Genomic DNA, 19,251 nt, shown 5'->3' on the forward strand with positions numbered 1-19,251 from the left:
ATTTATTTGTTATCCACCGTTTAAATTAGAATTTGAATTGGCACCAATGTTATTGATACACAGCGGTACACAACATTAATGAAAGACCTCTGGTCCTTTGTGGCTTTCGTGAAGAATGAAGATGTGGATTGCTTTAAAACAGACGGACTGTACTGCCTGCATCTCTTGATATGATGATATTTCTTTTTGAACAATAGAATATGTTGTAATGATCACATACTCTTCTGTCTTTGTATAGGGCTCAACTGGTTTACCTGGCCCACCTGGTCTTGTCGGACTACCAGTGAGTGTCTCCACTGTTACAGCATCTTTTTATATATGTAACAAACCAGGAATTTCACATTATGTTCATAACCTTTGTGAAGAAAATAGGTGGCTCATTTTTCCTTTATCTGTGACATAAAGCCACTTATACTGTATATTAAGAAGCAAAATGTATGTACAAATGGATATCAGCACAGTTTAACACAATAAGGATGACAGTGAAGCTGTCTCTGTGTAATACATTTCTTACACGTCTAACTGGTGTAAAATAAGAGGAAAAAAGCAATCAGCTTTTATGAGAAAAAAAAAAACATTTGCTTCTAAGTCTGTTTTAACCCCAAATGAGTCCTTCTTCGAGCTTTGAGTTCTAAGTCGTGAGGCGGTGACTTTCATTTTCTCTTCAATCTATTCTCTGGTTTATTTTGATTCTACATGGCATCAAATGAGAATCTCCCAGCACAGATTCTGTGACCAGTCTGTATCATTGATCCTCACTTTGAATACAGTGTTTTCTATGTATTTTAATGATATATTGAATACATCTTTATTTTTATCTTCTCTGCAGGGGTCTCAAGGGGTCAGAGGTGGCCACGGGCTAGAGGGGCCCTGTGGTCCTGATGTGAGTCATGTGCTGTCCGACTGTTGATCTGAACTCTTGTAACTTTGCACTTTACACAATCAGGGATGACCCACAACATCATCAGTTGGCCTGAGAAGACATGGATTTTGCAGCATTAGTAAATTGGGGAAATGTATTAGACATACACCTGTCCATGGCTTGAGTCTATCCCAGCAGCTTTGGGAAAGAGGAGGTCTACACCGTTAACATTAATATATACATACATCATTTTTAAAAAATTGACATTTTGTGCGTTCGTTGCCGCTGTAGCATTTTGTGTCAATTATGTGAATGAAGGTTAAGACTGACTTATACACTGTTGCTCATAAAGTTGGAATAAAATATTTTTTACCTCTTTCCATGAAATGACTGTGACAGTGTGATTTATTTCATTTCACCTGGGTAATTGGGACACATAATGTAATCATTGCACCTGGTCAAAAGTGATTACTGATGCATTTAAATAGGAATAAACAGAAGATTGTGTCTGAAAACTAAATTATTCCAACTTTATGGGCAACAGTGTATCTTAAATTTATCATACAGTTTTAATCATGCAAGATTCTGAACTGTAAATATGAACTTCTGGACATTGAGGACAGTGCATCATTGACACTGTTACTTTCTTGCTGTTACTAGGGGGAGAGCGGACTGGATGGCCCCCCAGGTCTGCCAGGGCCAACGGTAAGAAGACAGAAGGATACGGTGATAAAATATTTGACTGGTGTCAGTTATAGATATATACCTAATATTTTTTTGTGTGCGTGTCACAGGGAGCACCAGGTGTTACAGGAGGTGTTGGCGCTCAAGGAGTTAATGGCTCGAGGGTAAGATTAGACTACAAGTATTTATTACCAGCGACAGCATGACTGGTATTATTGTGAGTATTTGTGTGTGTGTGTGTGTGTGTGTGTGTGTGTGTGTGTGTGTCATCATGGGAAAATGTGGTCCTTGAGACATCCACTGTAGCAAGAACTACCACAGAGGAGGTTTTGAGGTCTTTTGAGGCAGATGTTTGAATGTCTGTGGACAGATGTCACCACAATAGCGTCAGAACTGTACAAGATACATTAAGGAAACTTTAGAGCTTTGTAGTTAAGATCAAAATGAAGCCAGAGTTTGGTCTGACTCATGAGTACTAAGTTAATTACTAGTACTAGTAAAAAGTACTGAGTGCTCATGAGAGTGTCAACATGCTGATTGGCATCACAGGCGGTGTGATCCCATTGTGAGATGGTCTGTAGTTATAACTCTGGAGGTGAAAAATGTTTTCACCTAGCTCTGTCTTTTTTTCAGTTAAATTATTTTTCATTAAACTGTAATTTTCTTTGATATATTGAAAATTGCTCATCACAAGTTCCCAGAGCCCTAGCAGATGTCTTCAAATGAGCTGTTTTGTGTAAGCAACAGTCCCAAACCCAGAAATATTCAGTTCACAATGACATCAAATAGAGAAAAGCAGCAAATTGTAATATTTCAGAAGCTGGAACCAGAGACTATATGACATTTCTGCTTGATGAGTGACATTAATGAGTGGATAGATGCATCATCAAAATTGTTGATTCATTTTCTGTTGATCAAGAAATGTTTGATGGAAACAGGCAGATAGTGACTAGCTGACTAAATGATGGTATGAGTTTGAAGTTTGGGCACCAGTTTTATAGATCTCTTCTCTTGTTTATAAAATTTACATGTCAGATAAAATTTCTTTCAGGGGGACATGGGACCTGCTGGAAGTGTTGGTCACAAAGGCCCACAGGTATATATTTTGTTTTTATCATAATTATGCTGCAAGTTTTTTTTAGAGACTATGTTTGACATTGAAATGTGTTGCCTTCTTTTTCTTCCCATTAGGGGCCTCCAGGTTTAGAGGGACAGATTGGACCCCCTGGACTCAGAGGGCCTCAAGTGAGTACAGTTCAAGATGAGAGTGTTGATGGAGACTTGTGACTCTTTGCGGTGCTGCTTCATAAACTTGTGCAGGGGGTTTAAGTCAAACTGTGTATCTTAACAGGGACATTTAGGACTGATCGGTTTCCCCGGCCCTAAAGGACATCCTGTAAGTTTGTTCTCATCACGTTATTTTGTTTCATTTTTTTCTTTTTTTTGTTTTCTTTTGGTGCACAGTGGATTTAATGGTGGAACTGGAACTGAACAGCAAACATTTCAATCTTGTGCATAATGAGGAGCCAACAGTAGTGTATCAACAAGGCCTGATCATTTAAAATCAGAAGATACAGTATCTTATCACTGCTTTCCTGTTTGTTTGTCTTTTGTTTTCTTACCAGGGGCCTGTGGGACCCATGGGTGCCCGGGGGGAACCCGGCTTTGAGGGGCCCATGGTGAGTTACACTTGAACATGTTCACCAGGGTATTACATCATAACAATATTACACTTGCAGGTTCACACTAAAGTGGCAAGAAAACAGTGTGAATAACCTGGTTTCCTTTAGTAATTGATCATAAAATGCAGCGTTTTCCCATACAACTAGCTAGTGAGGTGTTTAGGGGACATCTGTGAATTGTAGGTTGTAGTGGGTTACATTCTCCCCCTCTAAACAGCCTGAGTCTCTGCATGCACACTGGTCACACGCTGCATCACCCACGACCACAAGTAAAGTCTTAGCCGAGCTGAAATTTTATCTGATCTTCATCTAAACCACAAGTGTAAACAAAATTAAAGTGCTTAAGCTAATAACACATAAACAATTTTTAGCGTTCTCATTCAACACATCCATTAAACATTCACGCAGCTGGTGGAAAAACCAAGTGAAGCCTTGGATTTAATAACTGTTTGAACTTCCTTTTCCCCCAATAACCTCAAACAAGCTCTTTAGTAGCTGATCAGAGGTGCACAATGTTCAGGAGGATTCTTCCTTATAGAGCTGCTTCAGCTCGGACATATTCTCAGGATGTCTGGTGCGAGCGGCTCTCTTCAGTTCATTCCACAGCATCTCTCCTGGATTAAGGTCAGGACTCTGACTGCGCTCCTACAGGTGGATTTTCTGTGTTTGAAGTCATTCTATAGTAGATTTACTTTGATGTTTAGGGTCATTATCCTGCTGCATCACCCAACTTCTACTAAGCCTCAACTGGTGGACATCCACCCTAACATCAGCCTGTAAGATACCTCGATAAAGCAGAGATTTCATTTTCCCCTTGATGTATGGCCTCAAATTAGAGTCAAAAAGATTTTGAACTTGTAAAGTTTGTAGATGTAAATCAACCTTTCTAAACCTAAACCTATGAATCTGCATGAGAAATTCAAATTTGTACATGTGTAAAAAACATTTGTATTTGTAGAAAAAAAGAGACTAATCTATAAACAAATGATATCAGTGATAAGGTTACACAAAGACAGTCAAAAAAGTCTGGCTCTTCTGTGACCCAGGTGGATTTGCATGCATACACAGCACATTCAATTTTAACCATTGTTTTCTACAGGATATTCTTTTCTACCTCACTGATCATCTGCGTTGTGTCTTTGGAGTTATCTTAGCTTGGCCTCCAATTCTACGGAGAGTAGCCACAGAACTCCTTTTCCACACAGTTTGTCTAACTGTGAACTGATGAATATGTAAATTATCACTTGGTAACTCTCTCCAGGTTTATGTAAATCAACAATTCAGCAGCTCAAAATGTTTGAGTGTTTTTATGAATGAAAATAGCTCAAACCCACACCTCCAATCTTGTTTCATTGGTTCGACTTGTTAATGCCGTTAACTGCCAACCTACACTGTGAATGTTTGAATGATGTTTTCAATGCAGACAAGATCAATACAATGATTTGTGTGTTATTAGTTCAAATAGATTGTGTCTGTTTTCTTGCATCTGCATGTATGAACAGACATATATTACATATAGATATATGTAAGAAGGTCACAAGCAGATGTGAATATTAGATTTAGTACCAGTTGTGTGCAAGGCTTTGTATTTGGTCCCATAACTTTTGTTACCACAGTAGATGTACCTCACTGTACAGCATAATATATTTTCACATTGATCTCTACAAGCACTCTGTTGGTGGACGTTTTGCTGCAGCCTCACAGTGCCATCTCCTGGATGTAAGGTCTCAGTGGATCATGACATGATTCTGTGACACTGAACTCACTTCTTCAGTGTCTGCTGAGCTTCACCACAATAACTCTCCAGCAGATTAAAGTTTTCAAATTGACGCACATACAAAATAAATTCCATTTTTACTAGTCATTTCACCCTATATCTATCCTACTATATAGTAGGTATTGTAGTGAATGGTTTATAAATTTGCTTACATAGTATGTAATGCTTAATTAATCTGATCTCATTTTCAAGTTTTAAAACATATATTCAAGAGCTTTTGGCTTTGTTTACAGGGCACTCCAGGGCTACAAGGTCCTGCAGGTTTTCCCGGGGTAACGGTAGGTGCCCAGTATAGATTACAAACATATTCACTGCTAAACATTATTGGCTGAACCTGCTTTTGATCATTTCCTTCTTTACAGGGTAACAGGGGACCAGATGGGGACAAGGGGGATGTGGGACCTAAAGGCAACAAGGTAGGACACAGCAATTTTTCTGTTTGATAACACTGAATGAAGAGAATGAGCTGCTTAAATGAATAGCTCAACACTTTGAGGGATATGATTATTGACTTTCTCTTTGAGAGTTACATTTATCAACACCATTCATGTCATGTACGCTAAATGTAAAGCAGCAACTGGGGACTGGTTAGCGTAGCTCAGCACAGAGACTGGTAACAGGGGGAAACAACTAGCCAGGCTCTGTCCAAATCTAACAAAATCCGACTACCAGCACCTTTAAAACTCATTAATGAGCTTGATATATCTTGAGTTTTCTTTAATCAGCACGAAACAGACTTAAAGAAAGTGAATAAGTGTATTTACCAAAATGTCAAACTATTCGTTAACATTGACACATGATTCAGAAAGGTCTCTGCCCCTTAGAAAGTCTCTCTGTTTTTCTCTTAGGGTATTAAGGGGGCAGAAGGCATTAAGGGTCCTCAGGGAGAGAGGGGCCCCACCGGCTTCCTAGGTTTCCCAGGGAACAAGGGCCAGCCTGGCCCCAAAGGCACTGAGGTACACTTTACAGCACTGTGGTTATTCGTAAATATTCTATGTGTAAGTATTTTTAAAATAAGATCCACCTACAGTCCTGTTTTCAGATAACACACCACTTGTTTCAGATCTATACTGGCAACAAATAAAATCCTTTCCATTACCATGTTATTAACCCACTGTGTTTGCAGAGCATTATTGTATTACATGCTGTTTTAAGCAGGAGAAAGAAGCGTGTGGTGAAGGTGAAAAAACGAGATAAGCTTGACTGATTTTATATTTCTTCGTTCAGGGCACAAATGGAGAAACTGGTCCTCAGGGAAAACAGGGCAGTCGTGGGTTAAAGGTCAGTGATGATTTGTGCGTCCAACACCGTGAAATGTCAGATGACTTCATATGTTGATCCAGATTTAACACCAGATGTAACTGTGTAACATTAGAGCTTCCAATGGCCTAATACACATGCATTTAACAATCCACATTCTTGTTTCTACACTTGGTCATTCCACAGAAAGATAAAGTGTTTAAAAAGTCTAAAAGTGTTGAAGTATTTTTCTTGGAGCATGTGGAGCATGAGTCACAATGAATACTGTGAAATAATGTTTTAGATTCACTCTCAGCCTTCTGCTAAATGTCTAATCCATTGTAAAAGAAATAACTACAGCTAGTTTGTTTGTCTATCTTTGACACACAATGTAAAGTCTTGATTGTTTAAATGTTTTTAAAACCGAGCGATTAAGCCGCAATTTACATCTTCACTAATAACTGAGTGTTCTTAGCAATGTGTGGATGATGAAGTCTCTCCTGAAGTGAGTCATTCATTTTTAGGGGTTAAAGATTCCTGCCATCTTTAAGTTTACAGTGAACTCAGTGTGGGTGAAGGATGATTGTCTCTTAAAATACTGCACCTTAGTCTTACAAGATACAGATTAAAACAGAATTGATGCTGAGGAGCTGGAGATATTCAGAGGTTTTCCTTTAGTGTGGGAGCGCCAATAATGAGTGGATCCTACATTTCCCATAATCCTACTTTCCGTTAGTTTGTAGTCTCCATGTCCAATGACATCATCAGGGTTATTGTTTCCTTCAGAGCTGCAGAAGACATTACCACTAACCATGATGAGTAATTTGAACTTGATGTGTAAAATTTACCACTTTAAAACAGCAACCTGATTATTCACCTTTTTTGACCTCAGGGAGTCTTCCTTCATAAATATGTTTGTTTGCAAAGCTGACTTTGCTGATGTGACTATGTTACACAAGAGTAGTAACCCACACTCTGCTCCATTTGTCTAAAGTGGTCATAAATGAATCGTCTGTCATTTCTGCTTCACCCTTTCTACACAATTTCACCCATTTTAAGAACAAGAAAGCAAAGTCATGCTTTTTTATATAATTGTCATACTGATGCTCAGCAACAAACACTAACATCTAAACCTCCTTGAAGGGGAACAGGGGACCAGATGGACGTAACGGCAAACCAGGACCCAGAGGGAACAAGGTATAAGACTCCTTTTAGCTCATAGGGTTCAACACACTGCCATCCCAGAGGCATACATGAACTGAAAAAAAAATATGGATATACTGTTTCTGTCTCTAGAGTAAAAACAGAAAAAGACAGCAAGAAACAATTTTTAAAAAATGCCATATTAGAGGTAGCACACAGAAACTGCACCGCACATCATCAGCTTAAGAAACTTACAATGTGAGTTGCTTTGTATTCAGTTACTTAATGCTAATATCTTCTCTCTTTTCTTCTCTCCAGGGTCGGACTGGACAGAGGGGCCACACTGGCCAGCCAGGCCCATCGGTAAACTTGCTCACTGTCAGAAATGATTCATAGTGTATTCAAGATGAAACTCTCTGTAGCTCATGGTCATATGTTTGAAACGCAGGTCAGACAGAATCTGAATACTGGTATTACAAATATGAGAACTAAAGTTTAGTTAAATTGTTGAATTTATGAAGTAGTTTTAACAAAACTTTCTTTTTACATATACATTTGTAGTACGAGATGCTCTTTTATTTCTAGTCATAATCATGAAGCAGATTTCTAGATAGAAAGTAAACTCACCTGCCATACTGGCCTGCAGAGGCTAAACTGATTCATTCTTAATTGCTCACTTTGTTTCTATTTGAAAAAAAAAAAGTCATATTTTGAAAGTAGTCAAAAAAAAAAGAGGTTTACAGGATGAACAGTTTGCATGTGTGTGTCTTTTGTGTCTGTGTGTGTTTTTGGTTGATTCCTCCCAGGGTTTGCTGGGGCCACCTGGACCAGAGGGAGCAGAAGGAAAGCCTGGTACACAGGTTCCCATTCTCTATCATATTTCAATCCCATCACCTATAAATGTTGTGTTTGTGTGTTGTCTTTACTTTCTGCCAGTGTACCAGTGTTTATTATTTTGTGAATTATTTCCAATAAACGTGGACTTATTCCACACAGTCTTTGTCACTGGGTTTGATTCCCAGCTTTGACTTTTAGAGGAAAGAGGACTTTGTAGAGTGATGACTACAGACGCAACAGACATTTCACTGCACATAGTCACACACTTTAAAAAATTCTTCTCTGAATACAAGATTAGATGGCTGTTGGGTGATGGTTTTGAAGAGTGACATACTGAAACACTACCACGATGAAAATGCCCTAAAAATGTCAAACCTTCTCCCAAGTTGAGTTGAGGTTACTCCTCTGAAGTAATTGTTGGTTCAGACAGTAGGAGGCAGTCTTTGTACAGTACTGTGATGAGCTGTTGTACATCTACAGTAGAGTTCATGTTGTTTCCCCGACTCATTTATTCATCACTGCATTTTATCCAATAATGAGAGACAGAGTTTTACTTGGCTGGAAGATTTGTCTAATTCTGACAAATTGCATTACAGTACATTATTGAGAGTTTCCATCTTCATAATCAGTATCGCCATGTTTTTGTGTGTTATAACAATGATAAAAGTTTAAATGAAATGGATTAAGAGACTGAATATTCATGTCCTGAGTTTATACATTCATTCCTTACATGACCTCTGCTGCTGGGAAAAATTGCATCTCTGGTATTTTCTCTCTGTTTCAGGGTCCCTCAGGTGCAGCTGGCAGCGACGGCAGTAAAGGACTGACGGTAAGACCTCAGCGTTCAGTTTATGACATCATCCCTGCACCTCTGCGTTTTTTGGCTCTTTGCCCTCAGCTTCAGGGTTCAGCTGAATACAAACACATTATTACAGCTTTACAAGATATCCCAGGTTCAAATTATGGAGGATTTTATATATTTGTGAGCAGGAAACTCAACGAACGCTGCCAAAAACAGATTTTAAAAGGACACAACAGAACCTGCTACCAGCTAGTTAAACAGATCAGGTGTGTTGACTAAACGGCTGAGTGTGCATGTGTGTATATATCACACATATGCCTACACATACTGTATAATAGTATACACATACTCAATGACTAAAAGTATTTGGTCACCTCAACATTGCACCTACATGTGTTTTTGTCCAAAAGTTGAAACTAAAGAGTCAAAACCATAAAAAAGAGCCACAGAACAAATATTTTGTGTTCAACAGTTTTTGTTAAAACTTTTAATCCTACTGGATTTATTCATCTAAATGTACTGCTGCTGACGAACAAGTTTTGTATTACCAAATTTACAGTCACCACATTATTATTAATTAAAGACAAATACAGCCTGTTAAAGAGTGTTAATCTAAATTCTTAATTACCGATACATTATCCATAATGACATTTAGGCAGTAGCTTCATGAGTTCCATTAAATGAACGACCAAGAAGCAATTAAATGGTAGATTAAGCGACTATTAGTGAAATTCTGAATCAACTCGTCTAAAAACCAAAAATGTAACTGTTCACTGCACGTCTGTTATTTGCAAGATATAAATGGCAGTTTGTTTCACATTTGCATTTGGTATTTTTAGGCAGCTTTGCAATTCTCATTATGTTTTTTCATTCCTCTCTGTCCCTTTTCACTACATTTGTCTTTTATTACTGTCACTTTTCCAGGGTTTTCAAGGGATTGCTGGGGAGAGAGGAGCAGATGGTCCACCAGGTTCTCTGGTATGCCAAGTTGTCACTCTGCGGCTTTGTCATCTGAAGGACAGAGGACTTGAAACTGACTTCTTCAGAGTTGTGGCAGCCAGGCAGGAAATTTGGAGATGAACAGCTCCATTGATGTGTATAGCTCGAGAAATAGCAGCTGGGTTGACTGTAAATATGCAAGCGGCTGAAAAATGAAGCCGACACCGAAGTGCCAGAAAGCAGTTTGTTGAATGGCCAATTGAGGCTGGCTCCATCAGTGATTCAGTCCTCATAGACTCCCATGTTAAAATGCCCAACTTTACAGCAGAAATAAACATGTTTACAGCCTGGTACAAAATACGGTTTTAGTCTCTGTGGCTAATTTGCTCCTTCATGAAAACTGATAACTCACCCGTTTCAATTTTATTAAGGCTTTAAGTTATGCATGATTGACAGCATGATGACGACAGCAGAGCAGCCCACTCTGAGCCCACTCTTCAGAAACATGTGGGTGATGTCACAGAGGCTACATCTGTCTTTATGTACAGTGTATGCAAATATGGCAACCCACAGATAACAATGTTTTGTTCAAAGATGAAAAACAAAGGACACATCAGACTTAGTCAGTTAAAACGTCAGGAACATCAATCTTCTAATTTAACGTGTGGTCAGACAGCCAACAAGCATTTTTTCAAAAGATTTCAGATTTCTTTAAATATAGAAAAATCCTTATTTTCACTGTGTGTTTCACTGTTACAATGTTGCCATACATATCTGTGCAGTCCTGCAAATCTGATTGGCTAGGTAGATAAACATTGATTTGTACTTTGGCCCTTTGGTGATGGAGTGTTTTCGTCTGATAGGGGCCACCAGGGAAGACAGGACCTCCAGGCTTACCAGGACCCCCAGGAGAGATGGTGAGTCCACAGGTGCACAGATACTGGTTGTGTGTGTGTGTGTGTGTGTGTGTGTGTGTGTGTGTGTGTGTGTGTGTGTGTATTTTGTCAATTTTATCTTACATAGATGTGTGTTTTGTGTGTGTGTGTTTTCTCAGGGTTTCACAGGGAAACCAGGCATGGAGGGACCTCAGGGCCCATTAGGCATGTATGTAAGTGATTTTTCAGCCGGGCAGATACAAGGAATGCACCTGCACTACCTTTTCATAGCACATACACTGTACGCAGGATATACAGTACATGTACAGTATAACATATTGTTGCACAATAAGACTTGGCACTGGAAAGCACTGATTATGGAGCCTTGACAAAATTATCAAGATGTAGAACAAGCTAATAACAGCTATCCAGGGCCGTCCCTCTGGTAGCTGTTGTGTGGTGCTGGATTTATGACATTAATTGATAATTCAGTTCTTCCGTCTGTTGTTCCCCCTCCCATCAGGGTATCCAGGGGAACGTGGGCATGCGTGGGCCTCCAGGTTTCATGGGAGAAAGGGTATGGTCATCTTTGTCTCACCTGTCTGCGATGTTAAAGCCTCATGACAACAGTAAAAGATGCTAAAAAGTTTATTAGAGATGATATTCAGATATTTTTGCTTACGTTTGCTGACAAAGTGCAGACGTTTTTCATATGTACTTGAGTTGTTAAAATCTCTATGTTTGCAAACACTACAACATTAACTGTGACAAGAAAAGTCAGACTAATAATCTCTTCTTTTCTTCTCCACCAGGGTGAGCCAGGTTTACGAGGTTTATCTGGGCCTGTCGGGAAGCCAGGACCTGCCGTAAGTGTACAGTCAAGTTTAGTTTTTTTATTTTCTATCCATGGACCCCTGGTAACTGTTAGGACTATATGAGAGAACGACTGAGTATTGTTGAGAGGATTTGATTAAGACAGCGGCGATGATGGGGTCACGCCAAGGAGGGTTTGGTGTATAAACCAGTGAAGTGTGCAGCTGGTGTGCAGGGACTGCAGGTTTATGGAAGCGAACAGGACACAGTGATTGATTTTGTCGGGGGCACTGCTGGCAAAACTAATGGCAGAGTGACGTGACACGTTCAGCTGATGGAGGACAAATAACTGAGTTTCACTGTTGTCCTGCATGAGGAGAGCGCCAGGAGAGATCCTCAATGATAAAGAAGTTCCCTCCACATGTAACAGCCCAGTTCCACTGTACAGTATGTGTAAACTGTGGTCATAAGTTTTGAAGCAGAAATCCAAATTCATCAGACCATTCTACACTTTTAACTTTAACTGTCCAGTTTTGGTGAACCTGTGCCCCCTGCAGCCTCAGATCTTTGTTCTTGGCTGAGAGGCTGACATGGTCTTCTGCTGTTGTAGCTCATCCACCTCAAGCTTGTTGTTGATTCTGAGAAGCTTTTCTGTTCACCACAGTTGTAAAGAGTTGTAATACGAGTTACCATAGTTCTGTCAGCTCCAACTAGTCTGGTCATTTTCCTCTGACCTCTCTCATCAACAAGGTGTTTCCATACGCAGAGCTGCCGCTCACTGGATGTTTTTGTTTTTCTCACCATTCTTAGTAAAAAACGCTAGAGGCTGTTTTTTGGGAAAATCTCAGGAGATCAGCAGTTTCAGAAATACTCAAACCAGCCTGTCTGGCACCAACAATTATTGCATTGCACTTTACGATTGGCTGATTGGATAACTGCATGACCAAACAGGTGTACAGGTGTTTCTAATAAAGTGCTCATTGAGTGTAAATGTCCATGAACACACAGGAGTAACACAAGTAAACACATACGAGCCTCTGTGCTAGCATCTACTGTATCCACAGACAGAAACAGCAGAAACTTAAATGAAGCTTTGTTTTGTTGTTGTTTCCATAATTAGACAAATTGTGTGAACTGATGTTTTTCCCTCTGAGTCTTCTGATCTGTTTTGAAGTCTTGGGTGAGGCTGAAAGGTCAAACTTTCTTCTTGAAACTCATCAAAGTTTCTGCACCCTATAAATCATTCTTCCTGTCTTTTGGTTGGTTAGATCTGGGAATAAGAAAGTCCCTCTTGCATGGAAGGGGTTAGTTTCAGTAATGGAAGTCAGACTGTTTTCTGAAGTTCACTTCTTCCCCACAGTCCTCCTTGCAGTGTCATTGGCCACACACTCTCCTCACTCACATGGTTGCTCACTGCTGTAGTGAAATCCATCAATGTGACATAGAGTGAAATCATTCAGTACCAAGGAGGTGGATTCATCAGCTGCTGGCTTGAACACTAAATATGCTGGTAAACTGGACGCTTTCGTGTTCACTTCACTGGAAGCACTGACAGCCACACTCTAGCAAATAATGCTGTCAACAAAAGGAAGACATGTACAGCCTGAGTCAGGTTCTGTGTTTTACTGCAAAGGTTTTTTGAAATATCATGTCTATACTTTATTCTCAGAGGGAATAAAAGAAAATGTAATAAGACAGAGAGTAGACAGAGCCGGTGGGGATCAGTGTTTGCCAAAAAGTGAAAGCTTTAAACCTCCGATTTTCTCTTAACCGTGTGACAATACAGTCCTCACCGTCCTTGAGATAAAATAATTGTTCAGGATTCACAATTCATTAAAAACTTTGTTTTTGTTATTAGTTCAGGTAAGTTTTCTAACTTTCTTTGCAGGTAGCAGCAGGATTGAAGTAATAGCAAATGCAGTCATGAAAGAGTGTTTAAAGAACAACAACAACAATTCATCAAGGGGATGAATTAGTTAAAACTCACAGATTGTTTCCTACTATCCACTGTACACACTGTAGCTCACGAAGCAACCAGCAGTAAAACTATCCCTCAGTGCAGATAAAGTCATTTGACATACTTAGCTGGAAGGTTATGTTCAGCACATTTTTAAAGTTTAGCCCTAGAGAATAATATAGTGACTGGATTAAGGCACTTAATGCATCAGCAAACAGATAACCTCACACTACATGTCGCTAAAAGACAAGGACGCCCACTTTCCCCGTCCCCATCTGTCATACTTTATCAAACTGCAGCAATCAGGCCTCACTGTGTTTGTTTACAAGAAAACCCCACAGGGTACATCTAATCTTAACCTGCATGTGTTACAGAGAGTACAGGTAGCCTACATATAAAGTGAATAGTGTATGGTATAAAATGTATCTGAACAGCATAAAACAATATGAATAAGTTATTTATTTTGATAAGATTCAATCCATCCCGCTCCTAAAACGTGCTCACCATGAACAAAAAGAAGCACTGCAATCATACATTCTGCCACTGTAATTTTTATCGTGTGTTATGTTTATTATTGTGTTATTTCCCTTACCATCATTGTTGTCTTTGACCAACAATACGAACTGTTTTTACAGGTGGAGTTCATACTGCAGTTGAGAGACAAGAATATAAATTATATCAGTTTTACACAAAAAAGATCAGATCTGCTTTATCTTATTTCCTCTCTCAGTGCTCAGGCAGAAGTCTGAGCCATGGGTGGGATTAGCATGTTCTGACTTGCCTTGTCTGTTTTTCTTTTTCAGGGTCTGCCAGGTCCTCCTGGAGAGAAGGGACTCCGGGGACCTCAGGTGAGAGAAGCCTTTAATAAAAGAGTTTGTAAATCAAAGAGAAGCTGATATTTTGCTTCCATCATGTCTTGTTGATGGATTTAAACTGTGATGCTGGTGGATTTTAATAATTTAAACTCACTGGCCCTGTTCAGACCTGGTATTAAAACCTGTCTGTGGTGATCTGGTCCGATCACTCTGAAAATATTTCACTATTTGAAATGGCAAAACTTTGTATTATTTTTGAGCTGTGCACAGTGTGCTGATTTGCTCAACCCCTCTGTGCCTCTCTCTCTCTCTCTCCCTCTCTCTCTCGCTTACAAACACAAACACATTGACACAAACACAAACACTCGAAATGCAATTTAAAGCAAGGTGTGATTTGACGAACTTAGAGCTGACCACTTGTGATCAGATCATTGAAGACGCATGTTAAAGCCAGGTCTGAACAGGGCTATTGTCCATAAGGAAATCCAGTTTGTAAAACTAGCACAGCATAATGTAATGTACAATATCATACATGTATTTGTATGTTACCAATGTTCACATGTACATTTTCTTTCTGTCTTTCTAATGAAGTTCCAACAAAAGCCCAGTTATCAAAAACACGCCAAAGAGCAACACAGATTTACAGATCTAAATCTGTATCGTGGACAACGGTAGTTCCTTGGGCAGAAATAGTTAGATTTGTTGGGAAACCTTCGGAACTAACAGACCATGTGTTTCACTTCTCTGTTTCTTAATCAACCAGTGTCTTAAGTGGAACTCATGTTTTTAATCACAGGGCCGTCCTGGAGATGAAGGACCCAAAGGGATACAAGGCCCAGCAGTGAGTTACATTTCATAGTGAAGTTTGTTGGTCTGTATTTTTAGGAATATTTTTAATAATTTGCGTTTGTATTTAAGTGAAATACATCATGAAGAGAGAGGATGTGCGCAGCAGGGTGGTGTGTCTGTAATTATCAAGCAGTAAAGTTCAAGTTTGGTGTCAAACATCACAAGCAGTTGTGCAGGTGCTGTCTGTCTGTCCAGAGGACGAAACCTGCCACAAGCTGCACATAAAAACTATACTATTCAAGGTTGTGTATATTCTCTCCTCAACAAATCAGACTTAACATATTCATGAAGATGCCTTTGAGTAGAATTGCTGAGTCGCAGCAAAATTGCATAACGTCAGTATCAGTGGCAATCATCAATCATGAATAAGGTCAAATTTAACAGAATGGCATCATTTTTATTGTGGAAGAATTCACTCCATCATTAAACTCAGTGCACTGCTCTGAAATTGAATGAAAGAAGGTGATGTCATTGATTTTCTATCAGTGCGGTCCCTACAACACATGCTGACAATTGCTGTTCATTGATTATCACAGTCAATGAACTAATCATCGCAAAAATTAGGAAACTGTCAGCCATCTGTACTTGTTGATGTGCACCACTGATTCATAAAAACAGAACAGCATGTGTATGTATTTGTTGTGCATGTTAGCTGACTTGGATCTCTGATGCGTCTGTAGCTGATGTGAGTCACAGCTGACTGAATGTTAATAATAAACTTTACAACAATGACAGGCTAAAACAACAACAGATACAAATTTGCAACAGATGACAGAGGTTTCACTGGGTGATTCTTGAACTTGTTCTCAGCAGACTCCAAAATGTCTTTCAAACATTGTTACATTAAAATTGCAGATTAGATTATTGTGATATTCTTTTGACACAAAGGTTTGAATATTGATCTAACAGCTGTTCTGTGATATTTAGGGCCCTCCAGGTGTTCCAGGTGCCGATGGGGAAATTGGAAAACCCGGACCCAGGGGAAGTATAGGGCCCCCAGGATCTCAGGGGCCACAGGGGCCAGCAGGAATCCCAGTGAGTGGGTACCTACCATCGACTGCTGTTTTTCTTTATGTCGCTTGTCATCTGGAAATAAACAACCCGCTGAAGCTAAACATCTGTCACATTCTAAAAACTAAACACATAAAAAAGTTGTTTAACAGCATGTTTGTTGGATCTCCTCAGGGCCCACAGGGTGCTGATGGGTTATTAGGAGCAGCAGGGGAAAGAGGACCTAAGGTAAACAACAGTACATATAAGAATTATGTAATATGAGTGTTTTATTATGATATTTATGGCTGTATAAATGTATGTTTTATGTGTGATACTATAATCTCCAGGGCTTACCTGGTTCACCTGGTGATGCTGGCCACACAGGACAAGATGGACAACAGGTCGGTAAAGTTTCATAATGAAGCAAAGAAAGCTATTTTTTCATTTATCTAACTTCAAAATCTTTTTTTTTTTTTTTCTAGTGCTCCATTAAAAAGATAAATTAAGATAAACCTGTGATCTATCGCCATCTAATCCTGTCCAAACAAGCATCATAAGTAATAAAGAGTTTAACATTTTGTGGCCTGCAATGAGCTGCTTCTCAAACATAAGCCATGCATGTGATCAATAACATCTTAAATCCGCTCTGGATTTTACATGCAGCTCTTCTGGAGAAGCTTCGTCTATATTTCTGTTGAATTTTGAGAGAAAAGTGACACTGACAACAGAGAAATGAGAGTAAATATGATGACTGTAAAGTCCCTGTCACCTTTACACAGTTAGATGCCGTAACATGATGGTTTTTGGATCAACATCACCAGTTTTTGCATCTAAATTTACTTGTGTACTAGTACCACAGAAAACTTTCCATTGACAGTTGATGATTGTTTTGATCTCCCCAGGGTCTCCCTGGCCAAACGGGAATCGAAGGACCACCTGGACAGAAAGGAGACCAGGTCAGTGACTCCAGCTGCACCAGTCCTGAGTGTTTGCATCACTGTTTGCACACACCACAAGCAACTTAAAAAAAAAATTTAAAAAACAGTTGTACAAAGTGCAACTGTTTCATGCAACATGAAGTCAAGCAGACTTTGTTTAATGTTGAGGAACAGTCGGCAGCCTCATAAAGCCAGCTGTGTACTCTCACAGAAAAACCTGTGTCAATAAAGTTGTCGTGCTTGACAGGGGGACATAGGGTCCTGCGGGAAACCTGGTCCTCCAGGGCTCCCAGGAGATAGAGGACTTGAGGGCCCAAAAGGGCTACAGGGACCACCTGGACCAGCGGGTAAAGAGGTAGGTGCAGTTACATTTGTTACAGCTGTTTACGCAAAGATCATCTTCACTGTGAATGATTACAGATGTTGACACACATGTTGAGCTGCTGTCTCATAAATGACAGAGCAGCTTCACAGGAGGTGATTTTCCAATTCAGTGAAGAATTTATGGACCTCATCAGATCACCATCAGCTCCACCATGTTTACTTTATAACGTCACACAAACAAAATGTGTGATGGTGATCAGATGTGTTTGTTTGTGTTTTGTTTATTGGTAGAATTAGATTGTTATCAGCTTATAATGTCTAAAAGATTTCAGGTGCTCTGTCAAAGAGGTATAAGAACACTTTGAAAAGCATTAAACCACTGTTACAGATAGTAAGCTGTGAACTTACATTTTTCTGATGATGCATTGGTGGCAGTGCTTAACTCGAGTTGCTCCTCTTGTCAGATGGTGATTATATAACAAATCATCTTATCAGATTATGTAACAAAAAACTATGCTTCTGGCTTACAATATGTACTGATTATCTTGTCGTGTTGTCAAGTGGCAAAGCTTGTAGTGTGTGTGCTAAAGTGCTCATTTTTCAGTTCCTTGTTGAATGTAAAAGGCTGTCTTGAAAAACAGTAAAATGTGGTGCACGCCTAAAGGCCGAACCTTGGATTAAGGATAAAAACAAACAAAAAAAACCCCATGACAATTAAAAGCAAAAGGACCCAAACACCAAGATGTGGCAATGTACAGGAACAAAGTAGATCAAATGGAGCTTCAGTTGGCGCTAAAGTACGGTGTACGCTAACGACTGCTCACTGAAACTCTTCTTGTTGAAACGTTTCCTTGGAATAATGATATCCAGTCCTTACCAATACTTTGTATCATGAAGTGTTTATTTTTCTTGTGTCCGTAATCTGAAATGTCCTGGACTTCCAACAAGATTCGTAAAACAAGTTAAACAAAAAGCAGCCACGAAGTTGTCATAGAACAGTCAGAAACTGTTTGCCCCTTCACAAGGAGCAACACCTGTGTTTACTGCCTTGTGGCTTAAATTTTCTGCGGACAGCCTCGACCTTACCATACACTTCCTAGTGCTCGGAGGAATATCACACAAATCAAATAAATGGCTCCTACAAAGACAACTACGCATCTCTGGACTTCTGTTAACTCCTCTTCTGCAGGGCGATTTCGGGCATCCTGGTGAAGCTGGAGATCCTGGTCCCAAAGGGGAGAAGGTAAACATTACTACTACTTTACTTTGGTTTGTTGAAGGTGAAAGGATAAGTTAAAGTTCACCCTGTTCACATCTCTGATTACAAGCAAGATGATTGTGTTAGTTTGACTCTCTGGGTGATGTTTGCAGTTTCTGATCAGACTGTGGTTCCTGTCCACAGGGTGAGGTGGGACCTCTAGGTTTGTCTGGTCGAGAAGGCCCCTGGGGAGCCCTCGGAGAAAATGGAGAAAGGGGTCCAAAGGGAGAGAAGGGCCACATTGGACTAATGGTCAGCATTTTCACTCCTCACATATGTGTGGCAATTGTGTGTTTAGTATTTTTGCCACATTTTAATGAAACGCAGACATGCTCCAAACTTCTCAAAAATTTTGGATTTTGGAGGCTGTGTGCAACAGAGACAGTAAGGAAGTTGGAAAGACTTGAGAGACAGATCGACACTTGTGGTATTTATCCTTTAAAAGTTTTGATTGTATAATATGT

The 19,251-nt window shown here is 39.6% G+C and overlaps 1 protein-coding gene across 4 annotated transcripts in view; it reads left to right on the forward strand.

Moving 5' to 3' along the window:
• Window positions 1-19,251, forward strand: part of si:ch211-196i2.1 (collagen alpha-1(I) chain) — a 105,546-nt gene that overhangs the window by 68,107 nt on the left and 18,188 nt on the right. For all 4 annotated transcript variants that reach the window (XM_056403960.1, XM_056403961.1, XM_056403963.1 and 1 more), the window contains 30 exons: window positions 239-283; window positions 830-883; window positions 1,523-1,567; window positions 1,657-1,710; window positions 2,598-2,642; window positions 2,738-2,791; window positions 2,898-2,942; window positions 3,172-3,225; window positions 5,239-5,283; window positions 5,368-5,421; window positions 5,854-5,961; window positions 6,233-6,286; window positions 7,388-7,441; window positions 7,706-7,750; window positions 8,194-8,247; window positions 9,009-9,053; window positions 9,951-10,004; window positions 10,829-10,882; window positions 11,020-11,073; window positions 11,364-11,417; window positions 11,653-11,706; window positions 14,414-14,458; window positions 15,222-15,266; window positions 16,202-16,309; window positions 16,460-16,513; window positions 16,615-16,668; window positions 17,170-17,223; window positions 17,453-17,560; window positions 18,719-18,772; window positions 18,932-19,039. In XM_056403960.1, coding sequence (XP_056259935.1) covers window positions 239-283; window positions 830-883; window positions 1,523-1,567; window positions 1,657-1,710; window positions 2,598-2,642; window positions 2,738-2,791; window positions 2,898-2,942; window positions 3,172-3,225; window positions 5,239-5,283; window positions 5,368-5,421; window positions 5,854-5,961; window positions 6,233-6,286; window positions 7,388-7,441; window positions 7,706-7,750; window positions 8,194-8,247; window positions 9,009-9,053; window positions 9,951-10,004; window positions 10,829-10,882; window positions 11,020-11,073; window positions 11,364-11,417; window positions 11,653-11,706; window positions 14,414-14,458; window positions 15,222-15,266; window positions 16,202-16,309; window positions 16,460-16,513; window positions 16,615-16,668; window positions 17,170-17,223; window positions 17,453-17,560; window positions 18,719-18,772; window positions 18,932-19,039 — 1,755 coding nt within the window. The remainder of the gene's footprint in view (window positions 1-238; window positions 284-829; window positions 884-1,522; window positions 1,568-1,656; window positions 1,711-2,597; window positions 2,643-2,737; window positions 2,792-2,897; window positions 2,943-3,171; window positions 3,226-5,238; window positions 5,284-5,367; window positions 5,422-5,853; window positions 5,962-6,232; window positions 6,287-7,387; window positions 7,442-7,705; window positions 7,751-8,193; window positions 8,248-9,008; window positions 9,054-9,950; window positions 10,005-10,828; window positions 10,883-11,019; window positions 11,074-11,363; window positions 11,418-11,652; window positions 11,707-14,413; window positions 14,459-15,221; window positions 15,267-16,201; window positions 16,310-16,459; window positions 16,514-16,614; window positions 16,669-17,169; window positions 17,224-17,452; window positions 17,561-18,718; window positions 18,773-18,931; window positions 19,040-19,251) is intronic.

This window comes from Seriola aureovittata, chromosome 18 (genome assembly GCF_021018895.1).
Source record: "Seriola aureovittata isolate HTS-2021-v1 ecotype China chromosome 18, ASM2101889v1, whole genome shotgun sequence".
Taxonomy (NCBI): Eukaryota; Metazoa; Chordata; class Actinopteri; order Carangiformes; family Carangidae; genus Seriola; species Seriola aureovittata.